Here is a 19,469-nt window from a genome sequence, read left to right on the forward strand (position 1 = left end):
ATATGTTGAGAAGGGGACTGTGATGATGGAGCACCTTTGTGTGTTCAAATGCAGTACTGCAGGTGAGCAGCACTCGGCCTCTTCACTTTTCAGGCAAAGATACTGTGAATGAAGGTGTGGAAGAAAATCTAAAGGTGTACACTGATGATGACAGCATTTACGTGTAACCTACACGATGTTACACGCACTAGAGTGAGGAATCAAGATGAGAAATAAAAGGGAACGGGAAGTTATTCCTTCTTGGTAGGGAATGTAATTGATATGTATTAAACTCGGGTAGCTTTCATGCACTGGAAAGTTTGGCAAAGCTTTAATGTTATCCCTTTTATCAGAAAAAAATGTAACTACATTTTAGGATGAAAACAGTTTCTTGTCTTAAAGAATACACTAGAAATAACCTTATTTGCTAAAACTACAGCCTTTGGCTGGTTATCTTAAATAACATATAGACTGCAAAAAGGGGGGCAGCTAGCTTGTCTCTGTTCAAAGGAAAAATCCACTGGCCCAGCATCTCTACAGTTCACTAATTAACAGGTTATATCTTATTGGTTTAACAAATAAAGAAACAACATGATAAATAGTCAACTTTAGGATGATTCCGTTACCTTCGGACAGACCCAGCAAGCCGTTTTCCCTCCTCTCTCCGGTCCTAACGCTAAACTAAGCTAACAGGCTGCAGGCTCCAGTTTCACACTGAACTGACATATGAGAGCAGTGGTAGCCATCTTCTCATGTAACTCAAGACATTCAGGAATCACTATATTTTTCAAAATGTAGAACCGTCCATTCATGGTAAAGCCACATTAATATTAGACACAACATTTGATCCTTGGCAAAAGCATCCTACAGCAGGGTCAAATAACACTTAAGGCATTTCAGATTCTTCGGATCATTTGGTAAATCTGTGACAAAGAGTGTTCGGTGATACGCAGGCTGGCCTGGATCGTTCGAAATAAAAGCTGATTACTGTTGCCAAGCTCCCCAAGATGAGTGAAAATCCATACCTAGGCTTTTACACTGAACTCAATAAATAAAAGAAGTAATTTCAAGTTGGAAATAAGAGATGTTCATTTACGCGTGCAAAGGTCTCCGTGACCCGACATCAAGTGCAGCGTGCAAAAGTCAGACCATGTTGGTTTGGGTGTTGGGGCTGCGACTCTGAAGGTCCTGTACCTGGTCAAGAACCCAGTTGATGTTTGGTCTCTCCTGCGGATTTGACACCATTATGGAGCTCAGCAACACCTGCAGGCCCTCAGAGTAACTGGGCACAAGACAAACAGACACGACATCAAAACTCATCTTTTCACATCAGCCTATAACCTCCCTTAGTCAGCACAAAATACTGAACTGTGGTCAACCAATGTGCACAAGGTTAGGTATATGCGTGTATATGTGTTCTTGTATGTGTTGTCAGACCTCGATGCTATTATCACAACTTGTATATTTTGCTGTCTATTGAATGTATTTAATTGTGTCAACGGTTCCACGTAATAATACTTTGAATGTAGTTTTTTTTTTTATACATTTAGTGTATTTTGCTGATTCTACTTCATTGTTGTTTTTATTGTATGTACTGTACATACAATAAAAACAACAACGAAGTAGAATCAGCATGTTTTGCAATACTGAGCTACTGTATAATCAACTTTAACTTGACTCAATATAAGTTTAGCCCATATTTAATTACATAAACCTAAACAACTGACTTTTAAACTTAAGGGCACGCATGCGTCCCTAACACCAACCACAGAATCTTTATCAATAGACTTGTCTTTATATACATGAAAACGGATCCAACTCGTGTTTTCACATAGCACTTCTGTTCAATCAAAAAGAGAAACAAACTGCATTCAGTGAGCTTGGGCTGCATTTAAGAAGTTGGACTGCTGTTAACTTAGATGCACACTTACAATGGAAAGTAAATGCAAAAGAAATTTGGAAAAAGAATCTCAGGTAAAAATGTGTGTTGTTATTTTTCTACCACTATCACGGGCAGTAACAGTGACTGATACATCAACGGGAGACTTTCAGGTTACACAGTGAGATAAAGTCTGAACACTGACCTGCAGGACTGTGGGATGGCCACTGGGTTCTGGACAGCCAGAGCAACACTGTCCCCCTTCTGAAATACCAGATCGTATGGCCCCTCCAACATCATCATGCAGTAAAGCACACAGCCAAGTGACTGGAGGATTATGGGAAGACCACAAACCAAAGATAAGAAGAAGGAGTCAGTGAATGATCCACAGTCATTTTCACCTGAAGTCTCAGAGAACATGCACAGCAAGCAAAGAAGGCTACAAGATTTTACCCAGATATCAGTGCGCTCATCTATAATGCAGTGGCTCTCCACATTGAAGAGCTCAGGAGCCCTGTAGGAAATGGTACACCGCTGGGCTGCCCAGTCCTGTATGGTCATGGCATCTCTGGATCCTTTAACCTGTAATAAACTCCGTTTTTTTTATTAAAGTTGTCACAGTGTAGTAATCATTTAGAGGTTGTAATGTTTAGAAGATAAACAACATAGACAGGTGAAAACAAAAAAAAACGACACACTTTTGGTCTATAAGTGATCCTCAGCTGGTTTGTTGCATATAACTCTTGAAATGTTATGCAAAATAATGTATTTAACAAGACTGAAAAGGCCAAGTATAGAAAATGGGTATTTGAAGTGGCACGATCAGTGTTGGAAACAAAACAACTTTGATGGAATAAACTTGCAGCACCATCGAGCATAACAAAAGGCCAAAGTTGTACAAGTTTGACGCATCCAGACGAAAAGTGAAATAAACATGGTTGAAAGAATTCAAGAAACATCAGAGACTCTATTGTCTAAATCTATTGTTCGTGAAGACAAATTTACTTTAAATCTAATCATAGTTACAATCCGCATCATGCAGCTTTCTTGTTCAAATTACTGATGAACTCGTCACTGCATGAATATGGAAAACGAGTCACAAGAAAGAGCAGCGCTGGAGCTTTGTAACGAGACTCACATATTTGTACACCAAAGAATCATGTCACGAAGAAAGGACAAACGTCTGCAAAGAAATATCTTTACCGATTTTCAAATTCCTGCTTCTTGGATGAATAATTCACAAAGTCCCGATCGCTTCACAACGTTTCACACGACAAAATGAACAGCAGTATTTTTCCTTTCTGGTGATACCAGTTGTTCTTTGTGCAACAACGCGATGTCGAGTGATTTGCTTTTTGTAAATCACAGCAAATTTCTGCATCGTCTCCAACATTACAGCCCACTTCGTATTAAAAATAAATAAATAAAAGAATGAAATTTACTTTTGTTTGGCACTATGCACATACTTTCTCAAAAGGCTTAGTCTGAGTGTCTCACCATCATGGCTCTAACATGGCCAGATATCACATTGCCAGCATAAATTAAAATATTTCTCTACATTTTATAGTGAAATACATGTAAAAACAGGTCAGGTGCAATTTTTTCTATCCTTGATATAAAGACTAATATAAAAATATGTTCTGTTCTGAAACTATTGTGACACGGCATGAATGCCGTGACCTTATCACGACCCAAAGAAGAGCTTAAAAGTATAGGTAGTGAGATTACTCTGAGGGTAGAGTTAAGGACTTAAAGCATGATACTTTGAATATGAGGTTCACTGGCAAGAAAAATGTTACTCTGCCATGTAGAGGTGGAAATCTAGTAGAAAACTATTCAATCTCATAAGATGATCTGAACAACGACTTGATGGGTCGCCACTAAATATTATGTTGTAGTATTGGTAATCATTTCAGATTATTTGTTTTCAGATTTCTTTATCTTCATTTTTCTGTCGTTAAAATAGATTTTGCCATATAACTGCAATTATTTCTTTAATTGCATACAACCACTGTGCAACACTTAAATAACTTAAAAATGACTTTTTAATATTAACAGACAAAATAACAGAAGTGCGGGTGGAACTCAAACCACACAGCATCTTGCTGTTGATGCCACATAAATAATTGACACGGAAGATGTGACTGATTTCAGGCGTCAGTTAAACTAATTGGGGCTTTATTGTTTTACCAACAGTTATAAATGCCTTTAAACTAAGTAATCCATCAAATCGGACAAACTCTTCACCAACCCTTTGTACTTACCTCAATCCTGGCCCGGTTCATTGAGCCCAAATCCATCAGAACCGGCCTGTCATCCTCATCCAGAAGCACATTGGTAGGCTTCAGGTCTCTGTCAAACATAGCACACAGCATGTGTTCAGATGTAGGCAATTTTGTTAAGCTTTAGATTTTAGACTTTATTAATCCCACAGTGGGGAAATTTGGTCGTCGCAGCATAGAAACACAAAAAAGGTGCACACAATATGACAAAATTTACAAATACGTATACATAAAATAAGATAGATAAAAATAATTATTTTAGAAAAAAACAAGAGCAATAAAGAAATGCACACACACATGCAGACTATATACACACAAAAACAAATAAAATGACAAAAATAAATAAATACAGCTTAGATATCTTGATGAATGGAATAATGAATGGAATTAATATGAAACACACACACGCACACACAAAATAAATGATCAATCACATTACACCTCAAAATAAACTGTAACACCATATCCTTAGCTAATAATATGTAGGTAGGTATACACTAAGTATTGACTGACACAGTTACAGATTTTTCCAGAGGCTTCTGGAAAAGTGCATCTACTGGTACTATGCATGCAAATGTTTGCTCTGTCTGTGTGTGTGTGTGTGTGTGTGTGTGTGTGTGTGTGTGTGTGTGTGTGTGTGTGTGTGTGTGTGTGTGTGTGTGTGTGTGTGTGTGTGTGTGTGTGTGTGTGTGTGTGTGTGTGTGTGTGTGTGTGTGTGTGTGAAGGGGTTTGGGGGTTACCTGTGTGCATAGCCTTTTTCATGAATGGCCTTGAGTCCAGAGCAGATACCGCGCAAGATTTGCAAGATCTGTTTTTCAGGCATCGAGCTTCTCTTGTCTCTCAACTTCTCCAGAACAGACCACAGGCTGCCTTTCTGCTCACACAAACACGATTTTTTCAGAATTGTATCATTTCCTGCGAGGATATTCTCATCATGCTCCATACTGCAGCAACTTACTCTAATATAAGGCAGAAGTAACCAGGCTTCAGTCTTCCCTCCATGATCAACAAAGGTGTGAGCAACCAGGCTCAAGATGTTGGGGTGATTAAACACCTGATGCATCTCCACCTCCGTCTGAGCCTCCTGGCGGCCTTCACGGTCATGACACAGGATTCTCTTCAGGGCGTAGAAGCGCCTGTCCTTTACTCCCTCTACCAGGTCAACATAACTGAAGCCGCTGAAGAGAGGTCACAGAGAAATATTGTTCAAAAGAAGCACATGAATCCAAATTGGACTTCAACCTATAAGGGTGGTCATATTGTTTTACGGTGAATCTCATAAAGACCAAAATCAAGAATGTATTTGTTCACCTCTCACCAGCCTTCTGACATTATCAGCCCCAAACTAAATTGTTCCTGTTGATTCAATCTTCAAAACCAGTTTAGATGTTGTTGTTTTTTCTCATTTTAACAGCAGGGTCTTACATTTTTCCAAAATATTTCTCAAAGCATAAATTGCATGCTTTTAGAGACTATTTTAAAGCATGACCTCTAATCACTGCATCAGACAGATGAATATTTCATTAGAAATAGCATTCATTGTAAAGACAGATGAGAGATGTGACCCAGTGCAGCAGTGAAGCTCAGTGATGTGATTTTAAAAGTTTCTGAACAAACAGTGTAGGTCAAAGCAATAAAATACATCAGACTCTTCTTCAGTTGTGGGTATTTTTTTTTAAAGGGTTTGTTGAGAAACAAAAATACAATATGACCACAGTTGACCTTAATGATAAGAGTTCAGAGGAGTTAAAAACACAGTAAACTTACCCTTCGTCTAGTTTCTGGACAAAGTAGTATTTTTTGTTATCAATGGTCATGGAGCTACGGGAACATATACACAGGGTCTGCCCCATCTTGACTGGCACATTGCTTTAAAGGGCCTGGAAGAGATATTTAATTTAAAAAAAAAAAAAATTAAAGAAAAGAAAAAGAGTACAAGTTATTTGTGAGCAACAGCCAAAAATATGGACATTTAATTTTCTAAATACAAAAAAACAAAACAAAACAAAAAAAAACCATTAAATTATTAGGATGTTAGAAAAAGACATGAAGCATTTGAGGAAACAGCTGACAAAGACTCGGACAACAAACGTGAATAAATGCTAACAGAACAACACCAACATCTAACGCAGCAACATCCAGGCTACAACACACACAATCCCGAGATTAGACTCGATTTTTTTACGGCCCGAGAGTTTTGTAATTTTGATATAACGAGCAGCCTTACCGAAGTAACCGAAGCTAAAATTGGCGGCGTTACGTTTTCACTCTTACCAGCTTTCTATTTACTAAGTTAGCCTGCTGTCATTTTGCTCCCCCTTCTTCTTCTTCTTCTTTGATTTTTTTTATTTATTGGCGGTGTGCCAAACAGCCTCTGGGTGCAACAGCGCCATCCACTGATCTGGAGTGTGGACGATACACGTACTGTATACTTCTCTGTATTATTACTGCTACGAGAGAATAAAATCGAAAACAGCCAAAATTACAGAAATTAAAGGGGATCCAAACGAATACGAAATCAAGTAGAACATAATATTTCTCCAATTCTGTTCATTAGTCTTGTTGATTAGGGACCATACACTGGATATTAAAGATAGGGACCCACGCACAAATAACAGACAAATACATTTTTTAATTAAAAAAAAAATAACTTAATTAATTAATATTAATATATGAATCAATATTAATACATTTAATTTAGTAATTAATAATAAATTAATTTAAAAAAAAAATAATAATATATAATTATTATTAACAATAAATAAATAAAAATTAAAAAGTGAATTTTAATAGTGGCTGTGAGTATTTTATACAATAGATTTTCCCCGACTACTGCAACTTTATACTTTCACTCCACCAGATCTCAGAGGCTAAAATACTGTACTTCCTACTTTGATACGCGGGGTGGCGCTGTTCCCTCGTCTTCTTCTGCGCTAAATAAACGGCTCGTTTGGCGCCACAGCGCCTGAAGAAGACCGGCGGCGAGTTTGAAGCAGAGAAACCATGGCGGATTACGAGCACACCAGGAGGGGTCGCATCGACGACGGAGGTGATATTTGTGCTGTTTTGACGTGTAAAAATAAAGTCGAACAAATAATCAGTGTTTAGCATTAACTTGATTTACTGCCTATTCTGTAAAAAACAACAAAAACAAACAAACCCGGCCTGAACGTAGAGGACACGGACTTCATTGAGCTGCTTCATGCTGCCCGCGTAGCGCTAAGCTAAGCAAAAAAAAAAAAAACGCGAAGCAGCAGTTGACGTTTAATGAACTTAAAAGCTGCGTGTCAGTGGGATGAAGTTACTGCTGACGTTACGCGGGCTGTAAAGGAAAAGCTTTGCTTTAACGCGGGTCTTTAACACCGTCTGTGATCGCTTGTTAAACCCGCTAACCTGGCGTTAGCTTAGCAACTTGCTAAGCCTAATGATATAGGTCATTTTTTGTTGTTGTTGTTGTTGTTGTTGCATGCACAAAGTGGATTTAAAAACACAGCAAAAGTTAATATTTGTTTTATTGATGGCTAACTACACAGGTAAAGATGATAGCTTTTTAATTTTTAATTTTATTTTTTTTTAAATTATTGCCAACAAACTGTTGTTCACCTTGGTGAGTTGTCTTGCCTCAAGCAGGGCCGCAGGAGGAGGGAGGCAGAGTGAAAACTAAGCCTGTCTCTTGTAGCACTGTGGGAGGAGAAGGGGCTGCAGTCAAACGCACGTCCCAGCATCTCACCGAGGAGGACGACGACGAGTCCTCGGCAGACCCACCAGCGCCTTGCAAAGTCTCCAAGATAGGCTTTAGCATGAGCAGCCCGATGGCGAAGAAAACAAACCCCATATCTATCAAACTCGGAGCAACAGTGAGTGTGGAGAGGTGCACATTTAACCTCATGCAAAGGACAGTTTTTTTTTTTTTTTTTTTTTTTTAATTTGATATAAATGGTGGCGTAGGTTTCATCAGGCTGTTGTACAGTTGCTCTAATGCTTGATAGTGAAAATGATCATTGGTCTGACAGTTCCCCCCCCCCCCCCCAAAAAAAAGGATGCAGGCAAAGGTCCTTTAGAGATATGAACATGTACTGTTTGAAAGTCGCTGTCGTTGAGCTCTCACGGTAGAGAGGTGTGAATCTATTTTTTTTTATACACTTTATTAGGTTTATTTATCAGGTTGTGGTGGTTTTTTTTGTGGGTTTTTTTTTTTGCTAAATCTTGTGTCCTGTTCTAGAAACCTAAAGAGACTCCACCTTCACTTCCTCCAAAAAAGGCAGGGCTGGCGTCTGTTTTCAACGAAGAGGATGATGTAAGTGAACCCAGCAGTGTTATGGTCGTACAGATGCATCGACAGATGTGCGGAGGCTGACTTTGACTTCCTCTTGTCATGTAGAGTGAACCTGAGGAGATGCCTCCAGAGGCAAAGATGAGAATGAAGAACATTGGGAGGTATAATGTGAAATATGTTTGATGTGCTTTATAATTGTTTCTGCTTCTGCTTCTGTGGAAAAAGTATTTAAAAAAAAAAATTATCGTGTACACTTTATGTTGATTTGTTTGGCTGATGTACTTGTCTAACATGTCTCTAATTTAGTTTGAAGTAATCTGTCATTTTTTTCAGGGAGACACCAACATCTGCAGGACCGAATTCCTTCAACAAGGGCAAGCAGGGTTTCTCTGATCATCAAAAACTTTGGGAGAGGAAGCTGAAGGCCCAAGCAGACAAATTGTAAATGACTTCCACAGATTTTGTCACTAATGGATAATTTTATACAGGTTAATCATGTCCGATTTTTAATGAAGGCTCAAATGATTCCTCACTGTAGCCTTGGCTTTGTCTGAGTTATGTGGACATTAATTGGAGAATACTTTAAGCCTTCTAAGATCGTGACTGAACCTGCGTTTACGTTTCTAACCACTACTGGCTGATCCCAACTGAGAGGAGAGTTCCCAGACTGTCACGCTGTCAATTAGGAGAGAGATCAGACAAACAAATTAGTCCGAATGTTGTTTGAACTACAGCAGCGTTCTGCTGGTGAATGAGAAACAGCCAACATCTTACAGCCCTCATGCCCCCTTTTGTGACATCCTTGTGTGAAGCTGGTTTGGTGTGGTCCTGAGGAAGTGTGTCGCTTGTCTAATATTTGTGTAAAAATGTACATAGAAGTGTGACAGTGTTTTATTTTTAAATCCACAAATTGGAGTGCGAGTTTGAGTGTTATGTTAACGTGAGTGTGTTGCAAGCAGGCCAGACGTGCATATGAATTGTTTTGTTTCCTTTAGTTTCTCCGCCTTGATGTACAACCCTTTGCTTTCACCAGCTGTGCCACCTCAGAGGCTGTCTTCTCTTTGATTTTTATGTTGTGTATTTGGTTTGTTTTAGCTTTGTGCCAGCATTTCTGGTGTCTCTTACTCTACACGGTTTCTTTCTGCTTCCCTGAATATAACAAACATAAAGTAGAAATAAGGTTGTGTTCATTTTTTGGTTCTCAACTGATTATGTATTTTTATTTGACAGCTGCGTGAAAAGAATCATACAGCCATGACATATTAAATATATTCTGTTGAATATAGGTTAGCAATGATGAGGGAGTTTTACAAACTTTTCTTTGCCACTTTAACATCAGAGATATAGCGTTCATTATTTTATTTCAGATATCATACCTCAGTGACCTTTCCTGTGCCTGAAACTGTAGTTGGAAATCTTCCTTGATTGCAAATATTTTCAAATTCCTCTGTGGGTTACCCAACTCCTGTACAGACATCCCCAAATGAATTACAGCTACTATCTACTATGAATCCACAGCTACCATCAGTTTTTTTTTTTTTCTTAATCACAAAATACATATTTAAAATCCTGTCAAGGGGTGACTTGACGGCAGAGGATGCGTACTACATGGCCGCAACCGCTGTTAAGTGTTAAGTTCGACTTTGCTGCATGTCATTCTTCTACTCTCCTTCCCTGTATTCCCTGTCTCTCTACTGCTCCCAATCAATAAAGGCTAAAAATCCAAAAAGTAATTGTTTAAAAAATAAAAAGAAACAGTCAAAAATTTTAATGTTTCATGTAAAAAAAAAATTAAATGCTGACCTATCCACCGTATCAGAATCCATGATGAACTACACCTCCACTGAAAAAACAGGTAGACATAAATGCTAAGTTTGTTAATTGCCTCCATCATGTTTCAGTGTACTAGTTCAAAACCTTTTTTATAGTCACTTTTTTTTTTAACTGCAGAAACGGATGTTTTTGCACTGTTTAACTGACATGGAAATGTACTGAACTCATAGCACAGCAGGTGACTTGCTCCCCCCCCGCCTTCCCCCGACGTGTGAAAATTATGCGTTGTGGTTTTGGTTTTGCATCACTACCATCATGGAAATTTCCTTCACACATTTGTGCATTCAGGTCCTGCAAACAGTTTCAGTGAATGACAAGTAAAAACAACATACCGCTAGAAAAATGTTACTAGGAACAATCTAATCTCTGGCGCTGAATGACTGAGACCAGCCACACTCTCTAGCAGTGGGCATGGCCTTCTTTAAAGATCTCCAGAAGTTGCTGTTGGGTCTGGCAGGTTTGTCTGAGCTCCAGTCCAGACTGGGTAGCACCCTCAAGGCCCTTCGGACGAGTGTGGGCAGCGGGGGGTCCGGCTGAGAGATAGATGCTGAGGCTCCATTGGTCCATATTAACAGGAGTTTGAGTTCAGACTTTTGCAGCAAGGCCTAAAAAATGTGGTAAAGGTAGCAAATCATTAACACAAAAATGTCAGTCAGGAGACCGTGTTGAGTTTAACCATCTATTAAAGACGTGCATACATTTTTGTTTGGTGGTGACTGCACAAGTGATGCTCTAGAAAGGTCTGAGCAAGCATGACAGCAATTCTGAGATCACAACCTCCCCCAGCAGAGCCTGAAATTCACAACTTTGAATGAATGGACACAATAATCAGAAACATTTGTGAGTGAGCGAGGAGGCTGGGGAGGTGGAGGAGATTTAAGGCGGTTCCATAGTTATTGGAGAGCCATGTGTAGAGCGCGGAGCAGGCGGAATGAATGAACGGTGCACGGATTTAAAGCGCACTAATTGGGATGACCGGAAGGGGACGAGACCCGTGACAGCTGCCTGAACTACCGCAAAGCTCCATTGAATACAAAGGATAAATATGGGTTAAAATAGTATCCATTTTAAAATGATTTGCCCTCAAAGATAAATTTAACAACAGAATTTTGCAGCTGTATCATTGCTGATGGATTATACTATCCTAAATTGAATAAAAACAATAACTTCCTGCCAAAAGAATTAATATCACTGGTATGTTTCTGTATGCTGATTGCAAACTGTCAGGAGTGTTTTTATCCAAACACTGAATGTGTGAAATATACTCTATACTGCTGGGAAGTACTGCAAAAATGTGACATCATAGCTCATATCGACACTCCTGGTTTTCTATCACACTTTCATACATTGACCAGTTTGACTGTGATACATATAAAGTTGCAATGATATTAACAGAGTCTTTAAAAACTTAAATTGACTTTGATCAGCAGCGGATAATAATAAGCTTTTCACTTTTATGGACTACACAGAAATTTGAGTTGTTTTCCACATCCAGTACAGCTGCTGTTGCTGCACTGCATGCAAAAGGAAAAAAAAAAACATCCATTCCTCATGTACCTTCTGAGAAATGCATGCCTTACCTGGACTCCTGATTCCAGTACAAACACAGTGTTGCTGTTGGCGAGGTAGTCGGCTGACAGGACACAGATTAGCATTCGGCTTCTCTGTATTGCAAGGACCACATCATTTGTATATGCTGCAAAGAAAAACCAACATGAATCTTTGTGGACAATCCCCCCCCCCCCACACACACACACACACACTTGTTGCTCTGACCTCCTCCAGGAAGCACGTCCCTCTCCAGCAGACACAGCCGATAACCCCACTGGTCCTCTAACACCTGGGGAAGCAGCACTTCCAGTGGTCTCTGGGTGGCTTTACCTTCCCTGCTGGTCAGCAGGTCCAAGCTACATAAACATGCTGCCATTAAAAGAATGGGTGAATTTTCGTTCGCAGTACCTTTACATGAAGATGTAATACAGGTATGATGAAACATGTAGGTGTACCTTCCTCATCATTAAAAGTTCCTGATCTGGAGGAAAATGTCAAACAATCCGTCACCTTTGCTGCTGTTGTTGGAGGGCTCCACACGTATGACAGAAACACATCAAACTCCTTCTCCTCTGGGAGGTGAGGAAGTTTGTAAAAAACAGTTTAGACACCAAAACATTAGAGATTCAAACTCTACTTTGTACTTTTCTTTCTTAATGCCAGTGTGCTACCTACATTCTTCAAGTTCATACAACAGAGTTTAGACTGCAGACAGACTATTTCAAGGTATTTTAATAACCGTTGTAACTTACTTAATGTAACGCTGTGTAGGGTTAAATGAATTAAAAACTAATTTGTGCAGTGGTAGACCATCTTGAGATGAGGCCATATTGTTTGAAGAGGAGCAGCAGATGGCAGAGATGCATGCAGGCTAAATTTACCTTTAAATTTCTATGTGTGTGTACCTGCATTCTGACCTCCATCATGTTTTCCATACTGGAAGTGGGATCTGTAGATAAGCTGTAGTTCCAGCCATTTCACATGCAAGATGATTCCCATCCCAGCTACCAGAAGGAAAGATGCAATGGTATACCCAACCAGTGGAGGCCATCTTTCTGCAAGCAGGTCCACAATATACTTTTAGATTTTAATGTATCTTTACTGCAGGGATGATTGACTATAGGGTGCAAGTAAAGGTAGAAGCTGTAAACACAAAACTGACAAGTTGAAAAGGCAAATTTGTCAGATGATGTGCACATCAAACAGACACAGAGCAACATTACCGTGCATTTAAAGTGGTAAAGTGTTATTTGAGGGCAACTGGACTTGCGTGAGGTTCTTAAGGATGTTCTAAAGAAGCCTTTTGGATGAAATGTGAAACACCCTCAAGAACATAAACCAAGTCTAGTTGCTTCCAGATAACACAACGATAGACCAGGACCCAGATGACTGAGAGTCTTCACAGACATAAAGTTCAATAGTCGCCCTCCTTTTAGCTCTGTTTGGACACTTTGAGTTTCTTAGCTGAACATAAACACAAATGAGAGCAGGGAGAATGAAGCAAACTAAATAATGGGGGGCCATAAAACCAAAAAAAATGTAGCTTAAAGAAATACAAATGTTGAGTGAGGATAGCTGCAGAGTCGAGCAATAAATCTTTGGGTTCACTTAGAAGAGTTTTCCCTTAAACATTTAATCAGTTGTAAATATAAAACTATTGATTAGTGCAGATTTAAGTACCGAGTATAAGTCGGTGAACATACTGTAAGTACACGAACATGTGTGCTTTGAAAATCACTATAGAAAAAGGTTCTCTTGCAGATTGTGTCACCAGTAAATTCACTGGATTGATAACATCATTGCTTTTATCTGATTAGATGCAGCTTTTTTATTTTGAGTAATAACATGAAAATAGGTCAAATGCTGGCCTCTTTTCAGCCACAGGATTATAAATAGGGGCTCTGACCTCCTGCAGGTTAACAGCAAACAGCTCTGGGCTTTGTTGCATGGTTGCACATCCAGCTGCTTCAGTCACTGGGTTGAAGCAGCTTATCTCCAGTGGCCCACTGGGTGCAGAGGCTGTAGGTGACAGCTCACCTTCCTCTTGTGCTCATTTGGTGCAATATATAACATACAGTATCTGCCTGTTCAGCTATCTGACACTGTGCAGAGACTCTCCTTTAGATTTTTAATAGATTTTATCATAGTTATTTCGCTGTACCATTTCTTTTTTTACATTTCATACAGAAATATTTTAAGAGCAATGTAACAATAGTATCGGACAATATAGTATGAATAAAACATGAAAACATGAGGGTGACAACAGAAGAGGTGGTACCTTTAAGTTTCCTTATGAGCTTGATTGTGACGCTGTTGCTTCCAACAGTATTACTGGTGATGCAGGTGTATGTGTGGTCCAAGTGCTGCGGCGTCACCTCTGTTATGATGGCTTTCTGTCTGACCCCATACTCTCCATGCGGCATTTTCTCCGGTCTGGAACACAGAACACATTTTTAACCGCTTCCAATTCTACAGCAACCGATCAAACAAGTGAAACCACATCATGGTGTTTACATCCACGAGCGCACACTGGCACGGTCAGCTCGGTCTCATTCCCAGAGCGTCAAATACTGTCAGTTTGTCAAAGCCGTCGGCATCAGAGAGATATACACAAGGTGCACTTTGGCATTGCCACCGTGACCGTATATACAGTGATTGGTGACATACTTAATTTTAACCCAAACTATGATCTTCTCCGCAACCTTACCAAGTAGTTTTGTTGCCTAAACCTAACTAAATTGCCCTCTATCACATTTAACCCAAACATAACCTGTTCCTAAACTTAACCACAGGATTTTTGATGCCTCATCCTAAGATAACTTTATTTTCAACACCAGTGGGCAGTGACAAAACAACAGCAGGCTTTTTGATGCCCTGCCATATGAACATGCTGCTACTACATGGGGAAGTTAATAGATGGAAAAAGCAAAACTGACTAAGACACAGCGGTGACTTACTGAGACTCCACCATTTGTTGTGGAGTCATCTTCTCCATGCTGTCGCCATAACTCATGTACCACTGCACCTTTGATGAACGCTGTATTTCGAAGGGAAAATAAACCTCACATGTCAGATTGTGAGGGCGACCTAGAATGAGCAAAGGAAAAACATTATTAGCGGCTCCTTTAGAAGTGATAAACGAGAGTGATAATATATTCTGTATGTTGTTCTTTGTGTCAGTTTTGGAAGATGCTCAAACAAGTCATTCAAAGTTCAGACTATTGTGTGATTGTTCAGAACTATTTCAGATATGTAAGAATAAACAGTAGTGACATGTTGTGCATTGAAAGTCAAGTACAACAAGTCATCATTGGAACATGTTAGAAATGCTTGAAAGTCAAAGAGCCAAATCAGTTCTGAGACAAAACAATTATAACCAAATACTGACCATTGATTACACAGCTTTTCAACAGGTGATTGTCAACAAAGAATCAGAACTCTTTGGCCCTCATCTGGTAGAGCCAACATGAGCTGGAGACCTATCAAGCTGATTGTAATCTGTAACTAAGTGTTGACTTTTGTGTGGCAACTTGAAATTCACAAACACCCTTTTTTTTGTATTTACATGATAATTCTGCTAGCTGTATGGTTATGTCATAGTACATTTTAATAAACTTACCAAGCTCCACTTCTGTCATATTGTCATTGGGATACGTAATCCTGGGAGGCCTAGGCACTGTGTGATACGCTGTGTGGGAATGAGAAACAAGGTCACATATTCATTCTCTAATTTAGAGTGTGTCTGAAAAATGTACAAACAAATCAGATCTGTGCTCTGCTCTGACATATGGTCACATCCGCATGTAAGAAAAAAACATTTTATGAGATGGGATGAAATAAGACAAGTCCACGGGGTCGGGGTGGTTGGATGGATCAAGCAAAGGATATCAAGGAAACTGTTGTTTGCGACCGTTAGAGGGCAAAAGTCAAGGTTGATTTTGTGCAATGTATTTACTTATTTGATGTATGTAACGTTACTTAATGACTTAATTACTGTATCTTCTATCTTCTAGTGGACAGACAGGTGTATTACACGCTTTGGTGTGAGACCAGGTTGTTCAAGTCAATCAACTTAAAAAATTAAATTATCAATACTACAGTAAGCACATACAAATATTTTGGTCAATGTTTTTAAGATATCTGAAATGTTTACATATCAAACAGATGTCCTATTTATCTCTGTCAAAACAGCCATACTTACACAGAATTGTGTATTTGACAGGCATATATTTGTAATATTTGTTAGATCTGTAGACTTTCTCAGATAAATATGTCATTGTTCCACTTCAACATTTTAAACATCATTTACATTATTTCCTCGGTATTCAAGGCAAACCTGTTTTCATACTTCTAAGCTATGAATGCAGGATTTATGTAAACACAATGAGGGATCTATGTTCCACTTTCCTCTAATTAAACTGATGGTTAGATCAGTTTAACAAATAATTTTGTTATCAGGTCTGCGAGAGCTTCAAAAACTTCCTTTAGGTACTAAAAACGAACACTACATCATGTCCCTCAGAGATTTGTTTTACACTCACTACAGGTTTTAGCCTGGAATTTGGAGTGTGCACCATACTTTTATAAGCTGAGAACTTTCCATCTTGCTTTGAACCCCAAAAACACCAGATTTCCTCCACAGGAAGTGGTTAGCTCTTTGGGTGGTTTCATGTGCATTCATCGCTCCAATCTGCAAGAATTCATGTTTCAGACTGATAAGAAGCCAATTTTTGAAGTTAGATATGTTAAGATAACTGAAGGACTACTGAATCACACTGCTGTGATCTAAAACTTCAAATATGTTGTTTCCCCGATAACAAAGCAAACATCAAGAAGTTATTTGTCGTGTTCAGGTTTTTTCCCGGAGTAGACATTTTCAGAAATTAATTTCTGTTATTTGTGTTTGTTCTGACTTGGTGGAGAAAAGACAGAAAACCATTTATTTTTGTGTGTTATTTGTATGTTTTTTCTATCACATATAAAAAGACAGCACTTACGAATCACTCTGACGTTAACAGCTGTCCTGAAGATCCACGTGACTCCTTGCTCAATTATTTTGCTATCACAGAAATACACACCAAAATCCAACTCTCGGACTTGGCAGAAATGTAACCACCCTCCCTTTTTACAGACGGATATTCGCTTCTCCAACATAGATTCATGCTGTAAGAAAACACATGTTTGAGTTTCTGAGATGATGTTAGATGCTTATATTGTGAAGTTCTGTTCTTCTATGTACTTTACCTTGTACCAAATAACATCTGTGTTGTTGCTGCAGGTGAGGCCCGGGCAGGAAATTTTCCCAAAGATATTCACACGCAGGTTTACTTTGCTCTCCTCACCATGAAAACATCCCAGATTGACTCTCTCCACCACCTGTAGATGGAATGCCAGCTGGCCACTGGACAGCAGAGACCTGAACACTTAACAGATAGTCATTCAGTAACAGACATTTACACACCGCACAAAAGAATATAAACTTAAGTTTTTAACATTGTGACCATCAATAATATCTCATCTGAAAAGTTAACTTAAAGTCTCTAAACTCAAAACATCACTCACATGCCCATATGTACTGCTGTAGTTATTCCTCCTCTCCATAGATGGAGACAAAATCCAGACAAAATTTGTGTGATGCTTCAGCAGATTAAGTGGGCATATTAACCAAAATCAGTCTTTTGATACATACCTGTGTTTCCACAGACTGTTTCCTGGTAACATAAAAAGATTTTGTACAAAAAGTGTAAATTTGGAAGATGGGGGGAAGCTGGGATCTCTTTGTGCCCAGCATGTACAAGATAAACAAATACAGAAACCAGAAACTGTTCTATTAAGCATAGTCTATGGGCATGGGAGTGTTGTTTAAGGAAGTGAAACTGTCATTTAAAACCCCTTAATAAATCACATTGTGTTCCCCCCCAAAAAAATCATCATCGCACCATGTTGTTATGCAAACATCTAAGTTAAACCTGATTTTATGAATATCAATCAAAAGCGTTAAATGGAGCATTATTTACCCCGTGAGGCTTGTGTACTTTCCAGAATGTTTGGCTTCAGCTTGAAACGCTTCCCCACAGTCAAAGCATTGTGCGCCTTTATTTCCTTCTCCAGCCTTGGAACACATTTGCTCGTTCAAAGATTTATTAACGCATGGCATCATAAAGATTTCTCCCTCCACAGCTCTGTAGTGCAGATATGCAGCATCCGGCTGAGGAGCTAAACACAGTCACATTTCTGCTATATTTTATTTCTGTGGTCAAAATAGCCTACTACACCATTAATAAGTAGTTCTTCATTTGAAAAATTAAACCCTGTACAAAGCCCTGTTTTCCAGCTGTTATGTTCAAACATTTGTGCTGAAATTATATACCTGTTCGTTGCTGACTTCTCTCACAACATCCGTCCAAGAAAATGGGAAAAATACAAAGACACAGAACGTATGCAGAGTCCATGCTGCCTCTTTGAATCTGTGAAGATTGGTCGCTGGTGTCAGTCGTGGTGATGAACCAGCCCTCTTACATTTCAGTTTCTTTTCCCCTTTATTTACTGAAGTGTAACGAGATCTGGAGTTCCTGGTATTTTGACAGAGATGTTGTTGGTGGTACCGTACAGTTTCCTGTTTGGTTGTTTCTCTGTAAGGTGCTTTAATATTTGTGTTCCTTGTACTTGTTAGCCACTTCCTGCGTATTTCTTAGTAATGTTGTGTTGTTAAAGGAAACATTAGCCTGTATAGTTGTGATTTCAAGCACAGAATCTACCAAATAAAAAAAGTACACTCCACTGACAGGGGCCACAGAAGATATGTATTAATTTAAAGAACAAACAGATTTGATAGATTTTAAAGACTGTGAGGTGTTTTTCTAGCAACACACAAACAGATTCCTATGGGTAAATTTAGAGACTGAAAGCATGCTGTATATGCTTGAATTGTGGTAAATATGCATGTACTGGTGGATACACCACTTCCCTGGGTCCCACCAGCATTTTTTTCTGTCCTACCTCTTCTCTGTTTCTTTTGTTTCCTGATGTCTACAAAAGATTATGTGGGCTTGAAAAGGCTTTTTTCTATTCACTACTTTGCATTATTGTGACTATTTGCCACATACTGTAACTGGAGTTTGAACGTAACTGGGCAGGTAGCTGGCTACAACTGATCAAATTTGTCAGCAAGTTACTTCAGTCAGGGAAATCCATTGTTACTGTCCAGAAATTTAAAACCTGCCTTTATCCACCCCTCTCTAAAATCAAAGACCGATAGTTACATGATTGAAATATTCAGATTGAAGAGCTTGGGTTAACCATTTACATGGTATGTGATGTACGGTCTGGTGTTTACATGCGTGGATGGGAACAGTTGTGTCACTGTAGACTGTACATTAACGTGGAGGTAGCTTCTGGGTCGGAAAAATGCTCTGGCTTCAAAGACTTCCATTCAACTTCTGTCATGAAATACAACATCAATAAATGATTTGCACAAATCATAGTTATTTGCTAATTTCACTCCTCCATATTTGTTTTCCGTAGATTCATTAAAAAAATAATCATGTCATTAATGAGATATTAGGCCTCAAAAAGTGGTATGTTTTTGGGGTCAGTTTGATGACAGGCATGTGGTGCAGTCAGGTTTTCGCTATCAGATTTACCACTCGCTCCTCTCCAGCTCGTCCAA

General features: G+C 39.0%; 3 protein-coding genes across 7 annotated transcripts; 1 reads left to right on the top strand and 2 right to left on the bottom strand.

Annotated features, from left to right (window-relative positions):
• Positions 1–553: 553 nt before the first annotated feature.
• On the bottom strand, positions 554–6,486 carry stk16 (serine/threonine kinase 16). Of its 2 annotated transcripts, none has more exons than XM_069697825.1 (8): positions 6,415–6,486; positions 5,908–6,020; positions 5,099–5,318; positions 4,881–5,014; positions 4,123–4,210; positions 2,312–2,440; positions 2,064–2,185; positions 554–1,261 (listed from the first exon to the last, which is right to left on the bottom strand). In XM_069697825.1, exons 2-8 carry the CDS (start codon positions 5,991–5,993, stop codon positions 1,123–1,125), a joined length of 918 nt encoding a protein of 305 aa, XP_069553926.1. In that variant the 5' UTR covers positions 5,994–6,020; positions 6,415–6,486; the 3' UTR covers positions 554–1,122. The 2 variants fall into 2 exon arrangements, with proteins under 2 accessions (XP_069553926.1, XP_069553925.1); XM_069697824.1 differs by having other exon boundaries at positions 6,368–6,466.
• Positions 6,487–7,107: 621 nt separating this feature from the next.
• On the top strand, positions 7,108–10,224 carry LOC138620559 (PEST proteolytic signal-containing nuclear protein-like). The gene is made up of 5 exons (XM_069697880.1): positions 7,108–7,189; positions 7,771–7,997; positions 8,363–8,437; positions 8,522–8,577; positions 8,750–10,224. The coding sequence occupies exons 1-5, from the start codon at positions 7,144–7,146 to the stop codon at positions 8,859–8,861; spliced, it is 516 nt and encodes a 171-aa protein (XP_069553981.1). The 5' UTR covers positions 7,108–7,143; the 3' UTR covers positions 8,862–10,224.
• LOC138620553 (interleukin-18 receptor accessory protein-like) lies at positions 9,372–18,280 on the bottom strand. Of its 4 annotated transcripts, none has more exons than XM_069697867.1 (12): positions 18,171–18,280; positions 17,818–18,016; positions 17,045–17,201; positions 16,798–16,963; positions 15,420–15,488; positions 14,758–14,887; positions 14,079–14,233; positions 12,718–12,855; positions 12,256–12,372; positions 12,026–12,169; positions 11,830–11,945; positions 9,372–10,854 (listed from the first exon to the last, which is right to left on the bottom strand). In XM_069697867.1, the coding sequence occupies exons 1-12, from the start codon at positions 18,250–18,252 to the stop codon at positions 10,609–10,611; spliced, it is 1,719 nt and encodes a 572-aa protein (XP_069553968.1). In that variant the 5' UTR covers positions 18,253–18,280; the 3' UTR covers positions 9,372–10,608. The 4 variants fall into 4 exon arrangements, with proteins under 4 accessions (XP_069553968.1, XP_069553969.1, XP_069553970.1 ...); XM_069697868.1 differs by having other exon boundaries at positions 17,818–18,034; positions 18,171–18,220; XM_069697869.1 differs by having other exon boundaries at positions 10,736–10,854; positions 11,830–11,913.
• Between the last annotated feature and the right edge of the window lie 1,189 nt (positions 18,281–19,469).

The sequence above is a fragment of the Brachyistius frenatus genome, unplaced genomic scaffold (genome assembly GCF_029030835.1).
Source record: "Brachyistius frenatus isolate BFR_SWC_R1_liver_20210118 unplaced genomic scaffold, ASM2903083v1 Contig_24, whole genome shotgun sequence".
NCBI classification, from domain to species: Eukaryota; Metazoa; Chordata; class Actinopteri; family Embiotocidae; genus Brachyistius; species Brachyistius frenatus.